We start from the raw sequence: 22,736 nt of genomic DNA, 5'->3' as shown, positions 1-22,736 counted from the left end.
CATCACGTCTCTTTCTTCAGGTCAGGAGATCCGTTCGTTTATGTCACTTGATCTGTGAAGCTCATGCTTTGAGAAACCTCCAGGCAGTTTGTTATGAACTGTCTGGCCCAGAGCATTGTCGATGCTGGCTTGTGCACTGCCTTGTGGACCTGGAGTCTCCTCTGACAGCACAGAGTCTTCTGGACAGAGAGCTGCTGATCAGTCAGCATGTTTCCCAGTGAAAGATGGGGGCGAAATGGAATTTGCTGGGTCCCCTTCGGGCAGATTTCATCAGTGTGTGATGCTAAACAGTGTAAAACAGTGTTTTGGATTTATGGCGTCAATAAAGCTCAAAAGATAAATGATAGCATAACATCGTCTGCTTTATTAGTCTGCTAGGGCCACCATAGGGATACTTTGGCCACTGGATGCGAAGAGCCGGCTCACTGGAAAAGACCCTGATGCTGGGAAAGATTGAAGGCAGGAGGAGGAGGGGATGACAGAGGATGAGATTGTTGGATGGCATCACTGACTCAATGGACATGAGTTTGAGCAAACTCCGGGAACTAGTGAAGGACAGGGAAGCCCAGTGTGCTGTAGTCCATGGGGTCACAGAGAGCTGAACACGACTTAACAGCAGCAACAGGCCTACCTTGTAGCACACTGCAGACTAAGGGGCTTCAGCAACAGATGGTGACTGTTCTTAGTTTTGGAGGCCAGAAGTCTCAGGTGGTAGTGTCGGCAGGGTTGGTTTCTTCTGAGGCCTTTCTCCTTTGCAGACAGCTACCTTCAGTCTGTGGCCTCTGCTGACATGGGCTCCTGGACCCTCTCTGTGTCCACTTCCTGTGCCCGAGACGATGCCATTCAACTTGGATTATGGCCTACCTTAGTGGCTTCGTTACTTCATCACGCTTTGAAAGTTCTGACTCCAAATACAGTCTCAGGGTCAGGGCTTCACCAGAGGACTTTGAAGGGCCACCATCAGCCCACCACATCTGCATCAGAGGTTCTGAGTGGCACACACGTGAGTGCTTCTCACATCAGCCTCTGGTGTGGATGGTGATCGTCAGTGTTTCACACACGAGCAGACAGAAGGTTGAGAAAATCCCAGCCTCACACGTTACACACACCTGGGTGTGTCTAACAGCTGTGTTCTGCAAACTTGTGCTGTGTGGCTCAGGCCTTAAGGAATGGTGGCTTCCAGGGTTAAGCTGGACTGGCGGGGCTTACCTCATGCCAGTCAGTTTCAGAATTCTTTAAAAACACTGTCCTAGGGACTGTATTGGTGTAAGAGCAGACATGTAGACCAGTGGAATAGGAGAGTCCAGAAATAGATTGTGGCATTAAGAAACAAAAAGCATCAAGAGAGAGGGGATATATGTGTACTTAAAGCTGAGTCACTTTGTTGTATAGCAGAAACACAACATTGTAAGGCAGTTAGTTATCCTCCAATTAAAAAAGCAAACACTGTGTTAGGCCAAGAAAATGCATCATTCTTGCAACCCTCCAGCTTGCAGGACTCGAACTGTCGAAGAAAACAGTAGAAGCAACTTTGTCCCTGTCTGGTCAGGGTTAATTCTGAACCTCCTAGTTTCTTAAGGCTTTTGTGAAAAGCTGTTATTCTTGATTGCATTTAACAGTCACATATGAGGTTTTTTTTTTTTTTTTTTACTATGTGCTAATTCATTTTTTCTGTCTTCATATATCACAGTAGAATAAACCTGGGTTGCATGAATTAGTAACTGTAGTTGCAGTTTACCTGTTATTCATCAAGAGCCTTTTCACTTAATATGTTTCTGTGCGTATGCATTAACGGTGCCTCCAGACTCAGAACAGTTCTTAAGCGTAAAATGGGCTAATGAGAGGCACACCTCAGACCAGGTAGTGAATTGGAGGGGGTCTTGGACGCTTGGTTTTTCAGAGCATAGTGCAGAAATAGGCAGAAATTGGTGACACAGTTTGCAACCTCAGTATCTAAATGGTTGTTGTGCAAATATTTGCATAGACAAGACAAGTTGATTTTTTAGAGCTGTGAATATTTCCATCTTCAGGCTTTGTAAAAGATGCCTATGCAGCCTATTATGTATTCTTCAAGTTGTACACTCTTTGCTAGAAGGATAAAAATAATAGGTAACTGAAGCTATATACATGAGTGTATTAATCCATACACGCGCACACTGCTTACCACATGCTGGGCATTGTGTGCAGCTCTGCATATAGATTATTTCTTTTTTTAATATTGTTTGGCTTTGCTGAGTCTTTGTTGGACACACAGGATCTTTGATCTTAGTTGCAGCATGTGGGATCTCATTCCCTGACTAGGGATCATACCCAGGCCACCTGCACCGGGAGAGAAGTCTTTGTCACTGGATCACCAGGAGGTCCCTGGATTATTTCTCTTAAACCCCACAGCTCCATTAGGATTGTTGTCATCATCGTCATTGTTCTCACTATCCAGTTTGCAGCTGAGGGCCCAGAGATTTCCAGAGCTTCAGCACGCTAGTAAGTGTTTGAGTGTTAGTACACTAATAAGTAGTAGACTTGAAGCCAGGCAGTCAGACTTCCGAAGCTGTGCTGTAGCTCATGCTTTCTGCCTCTCTGATGTCACGAACGTTTTCCAGAGTCAGGTGCACATACAAAGATGAAACCACTAATTCCGCAAGTGTCCACTGAGTTCCTGTGGGCTCCGGAAGCTGCCTCCCTGACCTGTATGGGCTGCTGATTCCGTATCCATCGAGGAATGTATTCAGGGATCTGACCTTCCCATGCTCCAGCAGACTGGGCTCAGGAAACAGCAGTCTTCTTCCTCCCCAGACACACATTGTTTTTTTAAAAAGCTCCACTTCAAATGCCTTAATCAGAGTGTTCCTGTAGGTAACTGCACACGTGACCGTACAGCGTGACAGACTTCAAACCAAGAGACTGAAGGCGATTGGCACCTCCTGACTCTTGAGAGTCAAGACGGTCCTGACTCTTGACAGCGTAGATTTCCTTTGCCAGTTGATTGGCATCACTCAGAGGAAGGAGAGCTTACAGTGCGATCTCCGCTCTTTGGTTCTCATGCTCGGCATCTTGTTCATGAGGTTCATTTGTGTCATGATGCTGGTTAACAGATCCGGGGTGTGACAGCCTCAGTTCCCGCCTCTGTTCTGCTGCTGGCTCCCAGGCTAGGGCTGGCACCAGTACTGCTGCTGTGGCCGTGTCAGCACACGTGTTCCTTTCTGTTGGTCACAGGTTAGGGCTGGAGTTTCTGGGTCCTGGGGTGTGCCCTTGGACACTCTTTAAAATGTAAGCAAGGGTCCCAAATATGGGGGAAACATTTGAAACATAAATGACTGGCAAAGGCTTAATAACATTCCTTTTTTATTGGCGTGTAATTGCTTTATAATGTGTTGGTTTCTCAGAAATGAATCAGCCATATTTGTACATATATATATATATATATATATATATATTTATCCCATCCCACCCCTCTAGGTCACCCACAGAGCACCAAGCTGAGTCCCCTGTGGCATATAGGAGCTTCCCACCAGCTATCTGGTTTACACATGGTAGTGTATTATATGTCAATGCCACTCTCTCAATTCATCCCACCATCTCCTTCCCCACTCCTGTGTCTGCTATATAAAAATTAAAATACTTAAAGACTTTGTACTGGTAGGTCCAGTTCAAATACAACACTGCAAGGCCTTTACTGAACTTCTTCAATACTGTTTGTCTACTTTTCTTCCACTCGGAGAATTCTGATTCTCAAGGATGCTAATGATGTTAGACTATCTCACAGTTAGTACCTTTTTGGTACCTTACACACAACTGGGCAATTACACACAATTAACAATGCTGATACTGCCACCAAGATACTGCTGGAAACAGTTGTTTCGTGCATATTCTCTCCCCATTCTCCTTTTTTTAAAAAATAAAAACAACCATACTTCATTTTTTACAACAGTTTTCCCTGTTATTAAACCTCCACAGTTTCCCCTGTTGTTAAAATCTGGCATTGAAGTGGTACTTTTGTTACAGTTGGTGAAGCAGCATTGATTTATTATTAACTAAAATTTGCAGTTTACATTGTTGTCTGCTCTCTGCGTTGTAACACGTGATGACTTTAAAAAATTTATTAGAATATAGTTGCTTTACAATGTGGTGTTTCTGCTGTACAGCAAATGAATCATCTGTATGGCCCAGCAGTCCTATTCCTGGGGATGTGCCTGGAGAAAACATAGTCCAAAAGAGACATGCCCCCCCGGTGTTCACTGCAGCACTGCTCACGATACCCAGGACACGGAAGCAACCTAAGTGTCCATCAGCAGAGGAATAGATAAAGATGTGGTACATATATGCAGTGGAATATTCAGCCATAAAAAGAATGAAATCGTGCCATTTGCAGGGATGTGGGTGGACCTAGAGATGGAGTGAAATAAGCCAGAAAGAGAGAAGCAAACATCGTTTATTACTGCATATGTGTGGAGTCTAGAATAATTGAACAAATGAACCTATTTGCAAAGCAGAAACACAGACACTTAGTGGCTTTTCACAGATTCATAGTGTCCTCTGGAGTAGTTCCACTGCCCTGAATACCCTTTGTGGTTTTCCCCCCCCCTCTTCCTACTTACCTGACACCGAACCCCAGGCAATCACTGAAATTTTACATCTCTATAGTTTCGCATTTTCTAGAATGTGACATAGTTGAAGCCGTGTAGTACGTAACCTTTAAAGAAAGGCTTCTTTGACTTAGTCATGTTCGTTTCAGGTTCTTCTGTGTCTTGGCTTGGCTTGCTAGCTTGTATGTTTTTAGTATTGACTACAGTTCGGTTGTCTGGACGCACCACGCCTTGCTTGTCCTCCCACCTGTTGAAGGACATCTTGGTTGCTTTCCAGTTTTGTCTGAGAAAAGCTGCTATAAACATACATGTGCAGATTTTTGTGAGAACGTGGTTCTTTGGCTCCTTTGGATAAACGCGAAGGAGCACAACTGCTGGGTTGTATGGTAAGAATATGCTTGGTGTCCTAAGAAACCAACACACGGACTTCCAAGGAGCTGAGCCATTTCACACATACGTCCCCCAACCACAAATAAGAGTTCCTGTTGCTCCACATCCTTCTCAATATTTGGTGTTCTCAGTGTTCTTGATTTTGGCCATCCTAATAGACTTGTAGCAGTATCTTGAAAGGTTGTTGCTGAACCACGAAAGACGCTGGGATTCTTGGCCTCCGGAAGAGAAGAACTTAATCCGGGGCCAGAGACGAGGCTTGATCACTCGGAGCTTTTGTGTAATAACGTGTTATTTTAAGTGTAAAAGAGATAGAGAAAGCTTCTGACACAGACATCAGAAGGGGGATGGAGAGTGCCCCTCCTCTAGTGTTAGCAAGGGAGTTATATACTTTTTAATTAGTCATTACAATGAATGAAAAGGATGTCTCAAAAGTTTGTGAAAATTTTACCAGACCCACTCCCACGATTTACATTTCAGGATAACAAGATGAGAATTTTAACAATAGAAGGATCCTACCAGACCCACTCCCATAATATACATTCTAAGATATCAGGGTTAGTCAGAAGGTTTTCAGGAGGCGAAGACTGTCCCCCAGCAGGATACGTTGTTGTTGTGTAATCCCTGGTACAGAGTTTAAACTGAGTTGTGTAACTGACTAAGACTAGAGAATGTAGAGGAAAAAAATCTGTCCTGTTCTCCTTGAGAACTCCGGATCCCTGTCTCCACTTCGAGCGCCCCAGACCTCTTTCTCCTTGGGGACCCTGCGCTTCTTAGCAATCCGCCTAGGAGTTGACTCTCTGAATCTCATTGTTCAGTGGGCCGTTCTCTCATGGCAGGTGATGGGGAAAACCTTTTCATATATTTGCTTGCCATCTGTTCATCTTCTTTGTGGTGTCTATTAAGGTCTTTGGCCTTTTTTTTTTTTTTAAGTGAAGTCTATTTTGTGTAGCTTTTCTTTTCTGTTATGCTTTACATTATTATTTTTTATTGAAATGTAGTTGATGTACAATAGTTGTTTCAGGTGTAGTGTTTCGTGACCTGATACTTGCATAGAGTATGAATCGTGGCCCATTTTTTCATTGGGTGGTTTGCTTTCTTATTGTTTAAAATTTCTTGATGTATTTTACAAAGACGTCCTGTATCAGATACGTGTTTTGCAAAAACTTTTGTCTCAGTCTGTGGCTCTCCTTTCCATTTTATTAACACTGTCTTTTATAGAGGAGAAGTGTTTTTTATAAATTCCTAGCCAGTTAACACACCTTTTTTCTTTCTTTCTTTCTTTTTTTTTTTTTCCTGATAATTCTTTTAGTGTTGTATCTAAGACATTATTTCCAGGTCAAGGACTGCCTAGATTTTCCCTCTAGGACTTTATGCTTTTACATTTTACATTTAAGAGAGTGAACCACTTTGAGTTATTATTTCTCGAAGTTAAAAGTTTTGTGTCTAGGTTCTTTCTTCTCTTTTTCTTCTTATATAGATGTCAAGTTCCAGCACCATTGGTTGAAAACATTTTCCTTTTCCCATTGAATTGCCTTTGCTCCCTTGTCAGAGACCAGTTGATTTTATCTGTGTGAGTCTACTTCCTGGTTCTGTAATGTTTCATTGGTCTGTTTTCTCACCCATTGTTGGCTGTGGCTATATACAGTAAGTTTTGTGTTGGGACGTGACAATTTTCTGAGTTTTTCTTTTTCAGTATTTTATTGGCTACTTGGAGCCTTTTGCCTTTCCATATCACTCTTAGGATCAGTTTGCTGACATTCATAAAATAAATGTGCTGTGATTTTTCTTGGGGTTGGTTGCACTGACTCTTTAGATCAAGTTAGAAAGAATTGATTGGCTAGGGTGGTTCCAGTCCTCCTGTCACAGGTCTGGCTGCCCTGGGTACCAGCCTCCAGAAGTCATCTCATTAACATAACAAAGCTTCCTTGCTCTGTCACTTAGGAAATTCCACAGGCCCAGTACCTGGTACCTGTACTGGTTCATGGCCTGAGGATTGGGGACCCCTGGCTTAAAGAATTTAAAAAATGTTTTCTCCTTCACAGCACAGCTTAGGATGAGTATGCCTCTCTGCTCCTAGTAGCCTTCAAGGATCTCCACTTCCTTCTGTTCCTTTCTCCGTGCCACACAGGGCGATGTCTGCATCTGCTGGCTCAGAGCTGGGCAGCCAGCACTCAGAGGGCTTAGCAAACCTCCTGCCCTGAGGGTCTTGGTCTGGAAGGGACATGTGTCCCTTTCACTCAGGCTCCCTTGGTAAGAACCCACCACCCAGGAACTTGTGTCTTTCATGCTCATCAGATACAGCCCGCAGTTCAGTATCTCTAATCATTTTGAATGTCTGAAACATGTACTCTGGTAGATTGCTCAGGAGCACTCAAGAGGACAGTATCATCAGTGAAAGTGTTAGTCATTCAGTCGTGTCCGACTCTTTGCAGTCCCATGGACTGTAGCCCACCGGGTTCTTCTGTCCATGGGATTCTCCAGGCAAGAATACTGGAGTGGGTAGCCGTTTCCTTCTCCAGGGGATCTTCCCAACCCAGGGACTGAACCAAGGTCTCCAGCATTGCAGGCGAGATCTTTACCATTTAAGCCACCAGGGAAGCATAATCACCAGCATTGTGCTTATTGACCGAAGTTTGGGCCTTTTTACTTGAAAGTCAGCCTTAACTGAAGACTCATAATTTATTTCTTAGAGTATTGTTAGTGTGTTATCTTGGTTTTTTTTTTGGTGTAAAGCCTTGCTGTCTAGAAGTCTGATGATCTGATTTTATTTTCTTATGTCTTTTTTTCCTAGATGCTGGAAAGATTTTTTTTTTACTTCAAGTCCAGGCATTCTCTTTTGGACATCTTAAAATGATATACAGTCTTCTGTTTGTGGCTATTTGCTGGATTTGTTTGTCTTGTAGAAAAGTATTGCTGCTGCTGCTGCTAAGTCACTTCAGTCGTGTCCGACTCTGTGCGACCCCATAGACGGCAGCCCACCAGGCTCCCCCGTCCCTGGGATTCTCTAGGCAAGAACATTGGAGTGGGTTGCCATTTCCTTCTCCAATGCAGGAAAGTGAAAAGTGCAAGTGAAGTTGCTCAGTCGTGTCCGACTCTTAGCAACCCCATGGACTGCAGCCTACCAGGCTCCTCCGTCCATGGGATTTTCCAGGCAAGAGTACTGGAGTGGGGTGCCATTGCCTTCTCCCATAGAAAAATACAGTCAGAATTAATCAGATTCTCGTTTGGAGATGGCTTGTAAAGAGTCTTCTCTATTTCCTAGAGCTGAAACTGTGAGCAGGCTGTCTAACTTCTCTGGATCTCCTTTCCCTCACCCAAAAAATTGGGAAGGAGGCAGAAAATAATAGTGCTATATCTGTTAGGGTTACTGTGAGGAAGAAAAGTGAAAAGTGAAAGTGAAGTCACTCAGTTGTGTCTGACTCTTTGTGACCCTGTGGACTGCAGCCTACCAGGCTCCTCCATCCATGGGATTTTCCAGGCAAGAGTACTGGAGTGGGGTGCCATCTCCTTCTCCAGGGGATCTTCCTGACTCAGGGATCAAACCTGGGTCTCCCACATTGCAGACAGATACTTTACCCTCTAAGCCACTGCAGAAGCCCTATTCCTACTGTGGTGACTAAATGAGGTAATAAAATTCTTAGAACCATGGCAGCACATGTTAAGTGTTTGATAAACGTTCTTGTCATGACTACTTTAACATTTTTGATTCTTACAAGTGGTGATTCAGTGCCCAGCATAACACATTGATATAGGAAGTACGGTGGCTCAGTCGGAGAAAGGATCTGCCTGTAATGCATGAGAACCAGATTCGATTCCTGGGTCGGGAAGATCCCCTGGAGAAGGAAATGGCAACCCACTCCAGTATTCTTGCCTGGGAAATCCCATGGACTGAGAAGCCTGAAAAAAAACCTTCCAACATTTCCTTTTAAATGGGAGTTTGTAATCAGCTTACCTCCTTAAGGTGCTGCTCATCTGCCTGTATCACAGGTTTTTGTTTTTTTTGAGATGAGCAAAGGAAATTAATTCATTTATTTTTAAAAATTTTAAATATTTGTTGGAGTACAGTTGCTTCACCGTGCTGTGTTAGCTTCTGCTGTATAGCAGAGTGAACCAGCTGTGTGTGTGTGTGCACCCCTCCCTTCAAGACGTCCTTCCCATTCCAGTCACCGCAGAGCACTGAGTAGGGCTCCCTGTGCTGCACAGTAGGCTCTCATTAGTAATCTAGTGTTTAATGGTGTCAGCAGTGTGCATGGGTCAGTCCCATTCTCCCAGTTCCTCCCACCCCGCTTCCCCCTTGCTGTCCATACATTTGTTTTTCTCTTTCTGACTCACCTCGCTCTGCATGACAATCTCTAGGTCCATTCACATCTCTGCAGATGAGCCAGTTTCATTCCTTTCTATGGCTGATACGCCGCTGAGCAACCTAAATGTGCATCAGTGGAAGAGTGGATAAAGATGTGGCATGTATAGACAATGTGTCATAGGTTTTTGTTACCTCCCCTTATTACAGACCTCCCTGGTGGCTCAGACGGTAAAGTGTCTGCCTGTAATGCGGGAGACCCGGCTTCGATCCCTGGGTCGGGAAGATCCTCTGGAGAAGGCAATGGCAACCCACTCCAGTACTCTTGCCTGGAAGATCCCATGGACGGAGGAGCCTGGTGGGTTACAGTCCATGGGGTCCCAAAGAGTTGGACATGACCGAGCAACTTCACTCTCACTTTTCCTGTTATAAACTCCTTGAGGACAGTAACTATGTCTTCATGCATTTTCTATCTCTGTCAACACCAACCAAATACAGTGCCTTGCAAACAGTTTGTAATTCACAGAACGTTTATTCATATCACCCTACACATCCCCTGAGAGCAATAAATAACTGTGTACTTGTATTTTCCTCTTTAATTCTCCTGGGCATTTTTGAATTTAAAGTTTTTCTTTGTCTTTGTTCCTGAAGGAGAGACTGTAAGGTGATGTGTTTGGACGGGAAGGATGTCGGCTCTGCCTTGTCAGTAACACAGTGCTCTGGGTCTAGCATCTTTTGACTTAATGTCCCTGTAGACACAAAAGCCTCAGTCAGTGACCATCTTATGGGGATTCTCAGTACATGTGAATTCTCTGCTCTTATTTATGTATAGAATGAGATGTCACATTTAAAAAATCATCAGATAAATTGCTTTCTGTTGAGTGAAAAAGCAAGTCATTGTGGTTGAGGGACCCTTTATCTGTAAATAAGACTCAGTCTTGTAACCAGTTTTGAAAACTTAGCTACAAAAACACTTCTGCCTCGCTGCAGTATTTAGTTGTGAAGTCAAGGAAAGCTTTTATACCATGGATTTTTTTTTTTCTGAAGTTTTAAATTATGAACAAAATTCAAAGGAATACTTCTTAGGATTCTGGGTGTGTGGATGAATATGGTATTTAAACTATATCTTGGTATCAAATATTTTATTGTCTGTCTTTACTTAAATACATCGTCAGAAGCTGCATATTTAAGAAGATCTGAATCTGCATCCTTCTGCCAGGGGTGAAATAACTTAAGCATGTGACATGGGCAGGCATTTTAATCACACATTGTGGAGACTTGGGACCCAAAGTGGTCAGAACAGCCTTTTGGATCATCCTATTTTCAGTATTTTCAGTTCGAATGGATTCTTCTTTTCCGTCAACCACTTTGGGAGGAATCGAAGGAATAGGATCTCCTGTTTGCAGTGTAATCTACAGAGCTGCACTGAATTTGAAGGGTGTCCCCCTGGGATTGTAAAACAAGTCAAAAGTGACCCTCTCTGAGCATCTCAGGGAGGGTACAGCTGTTCTCCCAGCGCAGTATTTGATCCCTCAAGAGTCATCAAAAAGGGGTAGACTACTTGTCTTCTGGTGGTAGCTGTGTTTTTCTGATTGCTTCCATGGGGAATGCAGCTGGTGAAATGAGCTGATGGTTACAGTCCAGTTTTTGGTGACCAGTGTTCCAGAATTGTTCATTGGGAACCAGCCAGTGAAAGGCGCTCAGTTGTGTCTGACTCTTTGCAACTCCATGAACTATACAGGCCATGGAATTCTCCAGGCCAGAATACTGGAGTGGGTAGCCATTCCCCTTCGCCAGGGGATCTTCCCAACCCAGGGATTGAACCCAAGTCTCCCGTGTTGGGGGCGAATTCTTTACCAACTGAGCCACCATGGAAGCCCTCTAAGAATACTGGAGTGGGCAGCCTGTCCCTTCTCCAGCAGATCTTCCCGACTCAGGAATGGAACCGGGGTCTTCTGCACTGCAGGCAGATTCATTGCGAGCTCAGCCACCGAGAGGCCCAGTTCTGGCCTTCGACAGGGCGGCACAAACTGTCACGTCCCGTGTCACTGCATGTGTTTCCAAGTAGCATTCCCGTTAGGCTGTGTTTTTTCCTCTGGATATAAATGTCATTTTGTGAAGCTGGAACTTTTTAAACCTTTCTAAAGTGCCACCAGAGGAATAATTTGCTCCTGATCTGCCAGGCTGAAAGCAGGAGAGACAGTTTCCAGTGTGGCACATCTCTGTGATTTGTTGGATTGTTTTGAAAGCAGGTCTGCCATGTCATCATCTGGTGCTGTAGATTTCATCCTGCTTATATTTCTCTTACGCTGTCTACTAGATGATGAAGGGAAAAAAGCTGAACCTATTTGAAATAATATCTGCTTCCATGCATTATCCAGACATGATGATTCTTTGTCTAGGAGTGTTGGCTAGTCCTTTGATTGTTCTGAATGTAGTCCATTATAATGCTGGCTGGCCCACCTGGTCCTGTACCTTCCTTGTTTTTCATTTCTTTGCTCAGATAAGGCTAGAATTGCTTCCATAAGCTCCAAGTTCTGTATGTCTTCCACGTCCAGTTCTGTATTCTCTGTTGCCTAAATTGAGGGACTGTGTGGCTTATCATTCAAACCAGGACACTTTTGAGAGGGACACTGGGCATAATCCAGGACTGTCCCAATCTAATGAGGATGTATGCTTGACATTGATGCTTCTGTTTGTTTTTTATTTCTTTCGCTTATTTATTTTTATTTAAAAATTTTTTTACTGTGGCATAGTTGCTTTATCGTATTCATATCTACTGTATAGCAAAGTAATCAGCTGTGTATATACATGTATCTCCTCTTTTTAAAATTTTAATTTCTTTTCCATTGAGATCAACACAGAGCACTGAGTAGAGTTCCCTGAGCTATATACCATGTATAAAACAGTATACTGGGTATAAAATGGTATACTATGTATATAGTAGTTGTCTGTTTTGTACATAGTAGCGTATGCATGTCAGTCCTAATCTCCCATTCACCCCACCCTGCCTCTCCCCCTTGGTGTCCACACGTGTGTTCTCTGCATCTGACATTACTTCTCAGAGATCTCCATGGCAGACACCGTTGCCATGCTGATCGTGCCTGGTAAATGTCCAGTCCGTGAGTGCCTGCGTGGCTCTCTGATGGAAGTTATTGAAACAGCCAGTTTTTCTTTGATCATTTAGCACTTTCTGGCCGATTCCATCCTTGGCCGGAGAATAAGCCATCATCAGTCACACACACAGCACCAGCTATCTAGCCCTTCTCCACCCCTTCACCTTCAAACAGTCCTCTCCCCGCAATTCTCTTCCCCACACGTTCATTTTGGCCTGATAGAGAGTTCACCCACGTACCACTTCTTTTTTTTTATTTGTTTGTCTTTTTAAAATTTGCTCTTGTTTGTTTTTATTTTATATTGGAGTATATTGGAGTTGCTTTACAAAGGTGTTAGTTTCGGATGTACAGCAAAGTGATTCAGGTATACATACACATGTATCTCCACTCTTATTTGGATCCTTTTCCCTTCTGTGTCATTATGGAGTATTGATTAGAGTTCCCTGTGCTATATAGTAGGTCCTTACTAGTTACCATTTTATAGTAGTAGTATGTATATAATCAGTCCCAGTCTCCCAGTTGATTCCTTCCCTACCCACATACCATTTCTAAAGGCTAGAGATAGAGTGAGAGCCAGGGCACGGCAGCGTTAACTATATGCCAGCACATTTTCTCAGTTATTTAGTTGGCTTTGGAAGTCTGTTCTACTTTGAAAATGCCTGGGCAAAACACGGTTCAGTATTGCTTTAGGACCTTTAATGCTAATTTGCCGTCCCTGTTCTGGCGCCACTGCTTCTGGACAGTGTATGGCTAGCAGGACCCGAAGCTAGGGTTTCTCTGCCCTGGGAGATTTCCTAGTGTGTAAGTAGCAGGGCAGCTCAGTGGGGAGACCTGATTCCATTTTGCCCACATGATTGACTGGGGTGGCTTTTGCACTTTTAAATAACCCATTCTATTTTGGTAGACCTTTTCTCCCTTCTTTGTAGCCAGTGCAGTATCAGTATAAGGCCCACAATGGACTCTGCGTAGCCAAGTGGAGGGGAGTGGCAGCTGCTTGAATACATGTCTGGCTCTTTGGTCTTTGCCTGTCACAGGCTTTGTGATTGATTCTGAGATTTCAATTCTGTCCAACTTAACTGCCTTCCCAGCGGACCCAGCCCAGAGTCTTTTGTTGCCCTAAATATTTCCTCAAAGGTCTTTTATTCACTTTGCCTTTTCTGTTCTTATTTTTCTCCTTCTTATTTAATATGTAGCCCTGTAGCAATAATGAGAAAGAAAAATACATCTATTAATAGTAATGTGATCAGGTGAAACAACACATACATTTCTCTATATAAAAAAAAAAAGAACTTTCAAACTTCATTTTCTCTCCTGCTAAATGCTTGTGTAATAGAAAAGCCAATGAAAGGTTTGAAAAAACCCGACTTTCTCTTATTAAATCTTTCATTATGAATGTTAGCTGGGAGAAGAGCAAAGTGTTTTTCTTCTTAATTAAGGTAGTTTTGATATTTTAGGAAAAATTAAGGCAGGATATTGAATTATCAGGGTCTTTTTTTGGTTAGCAGAATTATTTCTGTGACACTCAAATGAAGTATTTGCTTAGTGTGAGTGTCTGCCAGTTTTGGTGTGCACCATCTTTGTTGGTTTTAAAACCCCTAATTTTATCTCACATGTGGTCACTTGTAATCCACCTCTTTTGCATTTAGGCATCACTGTATTATAAGTGGAAGTGCAATTTCTTAGAAGGGTTTTTTCCCCTTTCCATCTTCCTAAGGGGAATATAGCCATGATGGCTAAGTTCAGGCAGCCCCTTTGGACTATGAGGTGGGATTCACACATGGGGAATGGCTGGGCAGCAAGAAACCAGAAACTCTGTACTGCCCATGTATAAGTGAGAGAAACTCTTGTGTGGCTCCTGTTATTTCCGGTTTGTGACTCTGGCTACTGTCTCAACTTACATATCTATCAATCCTTTCTTCTGGTTTTATGTGAAGGCCGCTCTTGTTTTCATATCAGACTTTATGCCTCAGAGATAAAGGAATGCTATATCTAGTGGACAGGAACAGTCTTAACTCTTAAAATATAGATGTGTGCACGATGCTACGCAGTGCCTAAAATCTAGCTTCATATGTTAGAAGAGATCATGGTAATGCTTTTAAAATTGTAAAATTGCTCCTTTGCTTTGCCTTTCTCATCTTCATTCCCTAAAGATTCAATCCTAAAGTCAGTAAGTGCAACAGAAAAAGAGACACATTCAAGGTTTGAGGGTAGGAGGGTGGGGGTGGGCGTAGGCATGGTGGTCCAGAGCCAGGTATGGAACCATGAGTGTGGTAAGGAGAGCATCTGTGCAGGATAGGGAGCCTGGCTTGGGAGGTCTGAGCCTGAGCGGGATCAGGTTGAGGAAGGTAGACGAGCAGGTGAGGAGGTTGAGTTGGACAGGTGTCCAGGTAGGAAGGAAGAAAGGGCGTGGGGTGATGGATTACTACATTAATACATAGGTTGGCTAGTTGAAAGAACCCAGAAGGTTCCACAGAACCCACTCACCCAGGGAGTTTGTAAAGGCACAGGACATAGCTTAGCAGGGATAAGAAAGCACAGCTGACCATCAGGGGCCCCAGGGGCTTACTGGCACAGTCCACCACCCTTCCCTGCCTCAGGGTCATTTCTTAGTTGCGGCTTACTGGCACAGTCCACCACCCTTCCCTGCCTCAGGGTCATTTCTTAGTTGCGGCTTACTGGCACAGTCCACCACCCTTCCCTGCCTCAGGGTCATTTCTTAGTTGCTTAGGACATAATTTGTCTCCAGATGTGAACTTTTAAGACATATCGGAGTAGTCCCAGTGTTGAGAATGCTTGGACTGAAATCTCTAGCACCGTCTTCTGCATGCAGCTGGTCAGTGATCTGCAGCCAAGTGTAAGTCAGTGACCTGCATATCCCTGGATGTGTGAACAAGCTGGTCCTAGAGCCTCCAAGGTCTCTGCCACTTTGAACAGAACATGACACATCTCGAGCTTGCCTACTCATCTTGACCTTGACTCTGTGTCCCTGCAGGTCAGCATAGAGCTGTTCACACCCAGATGTGAGATAACTGTGCTTCGTGCAGTTACATGTAGGGGTACTGACTACATATGTAAGTAGCTTAAAGATAATGGAAGCCAGAGTTCTCACTGTTAAGAGAGGGAACTACAAACAGGAAAGGGAGAACACTAGAATGAACCATACAGGGTTGTATTGAAATTGATCTATTGGTGTGAACTTGGGATTTTCAGTAATATAGTGAAATCTGCACAGATATGTGTGTATTCTCTAATTCCCTCACCTAAGAATACTGAGACCTCAAATAACAATGAGCACATCTAGTGCCCAGATTTGGCTTCTAAGTACCATTTTCTGCACAATAAAAAAGAAGCAAAGCTCACTGGAGAAATGGCTGATGGATTCCAGGCCTGTGGCAGTGAAAGTGCAAGATGAGTTTGACTGTCTCATGCCAAAGAGTAGAAGTACTCAGCAAGTGAAGGGGACATGTCAGAAGGCCCAGGCAGCCTGCTTGGTTGGGGGATTCACACCAGCCGCCTCAGCGACCATTGTAATCTGAACAAGTCATCATCATGATCTGAACAAATGATGGCAACCTGTTGATTGAGATAGGACACCACAAAGCCATACAGATGGAAGTAAAATGAATTCGTGATTTCTCTGCAGCAGCCTCGTGGATGTTTTGGACTGGATGATTCTTTTTGGGTGGGCTGCCTGGTGCATTTGTAGGATGTTTAGCAGCATCCCTGGGCCCTAGATGCCACTGCTTAGACCAGTGTTCGGCACCAGTGGTGCCTCAGGTGGTAAAGAATTTGCCTGCAATGCAGGAGACCTGGGTTTGGTCCCTGAGTTGAGAAGATCCCCTGCAGACGGAAATAACAACCCATTCCAGTATTCTTGCCCGGAGAATTCCATGGACAGAAGAGCCTGGCAGGCTGCAGCCCGTGGGGTCACCAGGAGCTGGACACAACTGAGCAACTTACACTAATGCAACAGAAATACAATGTGAGCCACATAGGAAGGTTTAGAGTTTCTAGTGGTCATAGTTGGTAGAATCAAAAGAGCTTCCAGACATGGCCTAATGTTCCATGAGGATCAAAATTGCCCCAGTTGGGGACGATGAAACACATGTGGAACAGGATTGTTACGTAGTTTAGGTATCCTTGCTCCTACTCCCCTTCAGTTCAGTTCAGTCGCTCAGTCGTGTCCGACTCTTTTCGACCCATGAATCGCAGCACGCCAGGCCTCCCTGTCCATTACCAGCTCCCGGAGTTCACTCAGACTCACGGCCATCAAGTCGGTGATGCCATCCAGCTATCTCATCCTCAGTTGTCCCCTTCTCCTCCTGCCCCCAATCCCTCCCAGCATCCAGTGAGTCAACTCTTCCCATGAGGTGGTCAAAGTGCCTACTCCCCTTAGAAAATGCTAATTACAAGGGCAAAGGGTAACTTTACAGTGGAGAAGCCTGGCAGACTCAAGTGATCGAGGGAAGGTCATGGTGATGGAACGGATTGAAATCTGTGCCAGCTGATAGGATGCAGTGAGAAGACGACGGCATTTCCTCAGGATTGCTGCTGATGGTGCTAACGTGAGCTAATCAAGAATACACAAAGGTCTCAGGGCTCTGTGGTGACTCAAAAGAAAGTAAATCTGAAGAAGAGGAGATACATGTGTATGTACAGCTGATTCACTTTGTTGTACAGCAGAAACTAACACTACACTGTCAAGCAACTAGACTCCAATGAAAATTAAAGGACAAAACCACATGGAAGACATAATACAAAATACCCTGGCCTCTGTGCTTCACAATCTCCATGGTCTTGAAAGTCAAGGAAACAGTGACCCAGACTAAGAGGTGTCTTGATGAGGCCTGGCAGCTACGTGCATCGTAGATTCTAACCTGGACCCATCTCTGTTAAATGTTATGGGGAGGGAGGTGGGAGGGGGGTTCATGTTTGGGAATGCATGTAAGAATTAAAGATTTTAAAATTTAAAAAAAAAAAAAAAAAAAAAGAACTGTTTGGGACATTTGGTGAAACTGGGGTGGCTGAGGGCTGAGGATCAGATGATAATGATGTACTGTGCAGGGGAATGTCTTTGTAGGGATACCCTAAATTTTATGGGACATAAAGTTTATGAGTCAGGACAGAGAAATGGGTCTTTGTATTGTAGTTTGAACTTTTCTGTAACTTTGTGATAGTTTAACAAAAGAAAAACGCTTAAAAGTTGCAGTCGGGGTGATGCATATTTTTTTCAAGGATGGTGGGTTCCAATCCTGAGACTCTTCTTGAGAAAAAAATATTTGTCTTAGTGTTTCTTGAAGGGGGAAAAACTGTTGCATTAACATAAGGTTCTTACAGAAAGAATATTGGAAAAATTTCTAATATGTTTCTTCACAAATATATATTTCACATTTAAAACTTTAATATATATTAAGTACACTATAATTAGTATAAATAGTATATAATCATTTATATTTATACATATAAATATGCAATTTAATATGTATAATAAAAGGTAAATATACATAATTTATATATAAAAGTAAATTTAACAAATAATAAATATATGGGTGTAAATATATTATGTCAGTAAGTATATATATACACCCACCCACACATACACACATATATATACAGAGAGAGAGAGAGAGCGCTTGCTGACCACAAAGTGAAGTTTTAGAACCCAAAGTTGAAGTCACCTTTTAACCCCCACTGGCTTTTTTCTTTTTTGTTTTTTGGTGAATTTGTATACATATTTTCTCTCTTGGTACTTGGAAAACCCTTTTTCTTTTCTTTTTTAAAGGCAAATGTAGTCTTTTTCAGCAGTTTAAGCTTCCATGATCATGTTTGAAACTGGTGAGCCATCTGCTGGTTCTTTGGAATGTCACCCAAACTTGTTGAGAGGAACATGTGGAGGGCTTCTACTGTGGTCATCGAGAGCATGTAGGAACATTTCAGGGTTGACAGTGACTCGGGAAGCAGTGGTCCGTCTGTATTGATGGGGTGGTTTTCTAAGCATGGGCTAGGGAAGGTTCCTTCCAGATCTCCTGACTAGTTCACTTAGTGAGATGGATTGTGGAGGCTGGACCAGTGCTCCAGGTCGCCGAGCAGAGCTCACTGGCCCTTGTCCCGTTCCTTCCTGTGACATTAATGCCATCAGTGCTAAAATTACATTAGCGCTAACTCGCTGTTCTAATTGCACCATTTATTGCGTGGCTTTTCCTCGTGCAATTTAACATTGAACAGATAGCCTTCTGTGAATCCCTGCGTCTATTTTTGTGAGTGGTAACACTCCAACCTGTGAAAAGAACTGGGCACGTTACCTTGCAGGAGCGTGAGTGTAATCTGGGTACATTAACTGACTGTGTGTTTTTTTCTTTTCTTTTCCAGTCACCCTGTCCCACATCACACAGCTGGTCCTCAGCCACAACAAGCTAACAAGTGAGTCAACCATTGCTGTCCTCTGTTACACAATTTCTGACTTGCAGGTAACGTGGTGGAACTGCTAATTCTTCTGTTTCCCTCGACAGTAATGACAAATGATGATTTGGGCAAAGCGAAAGTGTACTGAGATGGCACTAAGATATCTGAGCATATGGTCTTCCTGTATTTTGTAGTTTTCTGTTTTGAGGAATTTTTCTTCAATTTTTCATGTGTATAAATTGAAGGAAGACAGTGACATTGTTCCTCCGATAATGGTCCCCTTTGGGCATGCAAACTGCTGCAGTGACCTGAAATGCTGAGACGTTTCATTATTATTTTATGGGAAAAAAGAAGCTTATCAAAAAAGTGTTGGAGGACTTCCTTGGTGGTTCAGTGGTTAACACTTTATCTTCCAATGCAGGGGGTTGTGGGATCGAACCCTGGTCGGGAGCCAGATCCCACTTGTCTCATGGCCAAAAAACCAAACCATAAAATAAATAATATTGTAAAAAATTCAGTAAAGACTTTTAAAAAAGTGAGCCACAACAAAAAGTAAATCTTTTTTTTTTTTTAAGTTGAATTTTTCAGAGCAAAACATTGTTAACTTTCATTTATACTTTCTCCTCAAAAGGGGAAAATGTGATTATTGATATACTTTCTTTCCCTGCTTGATGGGGGCGGGTGGGGAGCACAAAATTGTAGAAGTGATAGATATTTGCATCTGAGCTTTTCAAGTTCTTGAGTCTTGATTTCCAGGGAAAATTGTCCCAGGCATTGGGAGTGGTACAGTTAATGTATAGTAGGTTTCATACCTCTTGGTAAAGCGTAATCTTGTATGACTAACGTGGGCCATTTTATTCTTAGAGCTGTGGCTTAAAAGGTGTTAATGACAGGGGCCCACTGTCCCGTCTCATGTCTAATTGACGGCCGCGTCTTTGTGCTTGCTGTATTTCCTGCAGACTTGAATGCTTTTCTGATCATGTGGCAGGAATTTGTGAGGGAGCTTTCCCAGTTCGGTGAAACAGAGCAGAATACGGTGTTGAGGGATTTGTGTCGTGAATTTGTGTGTGTATTGCATTATATACAGCGGGAAGCAATGTCACAGAGTTGTTGATTATGGAGAGTTAAGAGTGGCTGTGAGGGCCTCTCGTGAGCAGGAGACGGGCAGATCAGTTCGTTTTTAGCAAAAAGCGAGGGCAGAGTGGCACCACTGTCACGTTTGAGTATTGGGAGCCCCAGCGGCTGATAGGGTGACACGTCACGTGTAGCTGTTACTGTAACGGGTAATATGCTGCCACGTTCATTGTTCTTGTAGTGAATGGTCCTGCTCTCTCTCCGCTGAGACCCTAATCCCAGTTCTGAGGGGATTTGAAATTTATTTCAAAGGGTGGACTGCGTGATCCCTACATTCCCCCACATTTGGTGAGCAGAAATTTCTGATGCTCTCTCTGTCGTGTAGTTCATGAAAATATTTCCTAATTGCCAAGTTTACCACTGGTGTTCAATCTTGCATTGTCATCAGAGGGAAAAACAGTTTCCATTGAAAAAGGAAGCCAAACCTGTTTTGTTCCCATTGTACCATTAATTGATTGGCTGCTTAAAAAGCCTTTCAGAGAGTCATAGTTTTTCTTTTTATATGTCCATAAAGAAATCTCCAGGATCAGGGTGTTAGTTTCTCTTTCTGGATGTGCTGCTGCTGCTAAGTCGCTTCAGTTGTGTCCGACTCTGTGCGACCCCATAGACGGCAGCCCACCAGGCTCCCCCGTCCCTGGGATTCTCCAGGCAAGAACACTGCAGTGGGTTGCCATTTCCTTCTCCAGTGCATGAAAGTGAAAAGTGAAAGTGAAGTCGCTCAGTCGTGTCTGACCCTCAGCGACCCCATGGACTGCAGCCTTCCAGGCTCCTCCATCCATGCAGGGAGGCATAAACAGAGTTAAGTTGTGTCTGCTATTAAGGAGGTTTGCTGTGGATCCAAACTTTTTCTCCTGTTTCTCCCCGCTCCCCCTTTTCCCCCTTTTTTCCCATTTGAGACACTCTTGACCTAATCCAGTAAGCTCTAATTAATCGTCTTGGTAAATTGTTTCAAGCCATTGTGAGTGGTGTCAGTGACGCCTGATCTGTTTCACTAAGGTCAAATTAGCATCTTTTACTATTTTTCTGGCATTTAAATGAATGGCTTCGCTATGGTTTTTCCAGTGTTTATAGTAAATATGTCCATTTGATGGAAAGATAAATATGCATTACGTGGAGGTGGGTGAGTCCGGCCTCCTGTCACTTTTCATTGTAATCAGTGTCTTTCACTTTCCGTGCTTTTTAATGGGGACTAGCTGACAGCACCACATTCAAACTGATGGGACTCAAAAGATAAACCCGTCAGCACTGCTTTTATCTTGCATCCTCGTGTGCCAATTACACTTCTGATGTGTCGTCCTGTATACCTGGGGGACGAGTCACCAGCTTACTCACGCTGGAACTTGGTCTGGGGACAGCTCTCAACTCTGAGGACTGGAGTCGGTATCTTGGAGCTGTTGGAAGAACATGGCAGTGAGCTGGCCCCCTCTTCCTGCTTGTGGTTTTGACAGATCAGCAGGTCCCCTCAACATAGTACGAGTGAGGCCATGAGAAAGGGGAAAGCAAGCCGATGACCCTCAAATTCCCAAGATTTTGTGAGCTGGAATTCTTAAAGTTTTTGACATGAGAATTTGTCAGAAAAGTGAAGTCGCTCAGTCGTATCCGACTCTTTGCGACCCCATGGACTGTAGCCTACCAGGCTCCTCTGTCCGTGGGATTTTCCAGGCAAGAGTACTGGAGTGGGTTGCCGTTTCCTTCTCCAGGAGATCTTCCCAACCCAGGGATCAAACCCAGGTCTCCCGCGTTGCAGGCAGACGCTTTACCATCTGAGCCACCAGGAATTTGTCAGGGTCTTGCAAAATTGTCCGTCTAATCACTGTCAGAGGTTCCTCATTGTTACAGTGACACGGTTGATGTGTAAATCTGGGGGAATGGGTTGGAGCTGGTGTGTTTTGGTGCAGTCACTGGGGTTGACTCTGCTGGTAACAACTCCTTCAGTCCATACAATGTCTGCAGTGGGTTAAAGGAGGTGGGAGGTGCAGTAGTGAGGGAACCTTTTTTTGGCTGTGATTGGGCAGGTGACTCTCTGGACCCCGGATGGAGGTGCTTGCTTGCCCCGGGGGAATGCAGGGTAAAGATGAGGCTCTGCCGCCAGGCTCTTCTGCTCCTCCCTTCCTCCCCTGCCTGCCCCACCCCCCGCCCATCTTCCTCTTGGCCCCCCTGCAAACTGGAGATATCTCTCCCCCAAATCCTATTGTTCAGAGACTCTTTTTTTTTTTTTTGATGTGGACCATTTTTTAAGTCTTTGTTGAATCTGTTACAGTATTGCTTCTGTTTTATGTTTGGTTTTCTGGTCACAAGACATGTGGGATCTTAGTGACCCAGCTAGGAATTGAACCTGTGCTCCCTGCATTGGGAGGTGGAGCCTTAACCACTGCACCGCCAGGGAAGTCTCATATTCGGAGAATCTTGGCACCAGCAGGGCTCTTCCTTGTCCTCCTGCCACTTCCTGTTTCGTCCTCTCCAAAGATGTCTTAGGCTTGGTTGAAGGCTGAGACCATCTTTTATTCCTCTTTACTGCCCGTTGCTGAGCCCAGAATGGCTTCCCAGGAAGCCCTCATGTAAAGGCAGTAATGGCAGGACCAGGGTGAGAAACGAGGGGTCTGGGTGAAGTGGTCAGTGGAGGAACCTGACGTTTCTTCAGGATCAGTCAGTGTGTGGATCTGCGTGAATGTAACCGCTGCACACTTCTGTTCCTTAACTGCTTGTAGGCTCCTTTCAAATGTGCTGAGCAGTGAGAAACAGAGCCTCATATCCCAGGAATTGCTGTCTTTCCCCTTTACGTGGCCCTTTCACAGGGAAAGAATGATG

The 22,736-nt window shown here is 43.9% G+C and overlaps 1 protein-coding gene across 4 annotated transcripts in view; it reads left to right on the top strand.

Moving 5' to 3' along the window:
• RSU1 (Ras suppressor protein 1) overlaps positions 1-22,736 on the top strand; it is a 208,348-nt gene that overhangs the window by 6,429 nt on the left and 179,183 nt on the right. For all 4 annotated transcript variants that reach the window (XM_069547578.1, XM_069547577.1, XM_069547579.1 and 1 more), the window contains one exon: positions 18,762-18,812. In XM_069547578.1, the coding sequence (XP_069403679.1) occupies positions 18,762-18,812 (51 nt within the window). The remainder of the gene's footprint in view (positions 1-18,761; positions 18,813-22,736) is intronic.

The sequence above is a fragment of the Ovis canadensis genome, chromosome 13 (assembly GCF_042477335.2).
Source record: "Ovis canadensis isolate MfBH-ARS-UI-01 breed Bighorn chromosome 13, ARS-UI_OviCan_v2, whole genome shotgun sequence".
In the NCBI taxonomy this organism is placed as follows: Eukaryota; Metazoa; Chordata; class Mammalia; order Artiodactyla; family Bovidae; genus Ovis; species Ovis canadensis.
This window is presented reverse-complemented; position numbering and strand designations above follow the sequence as displayed.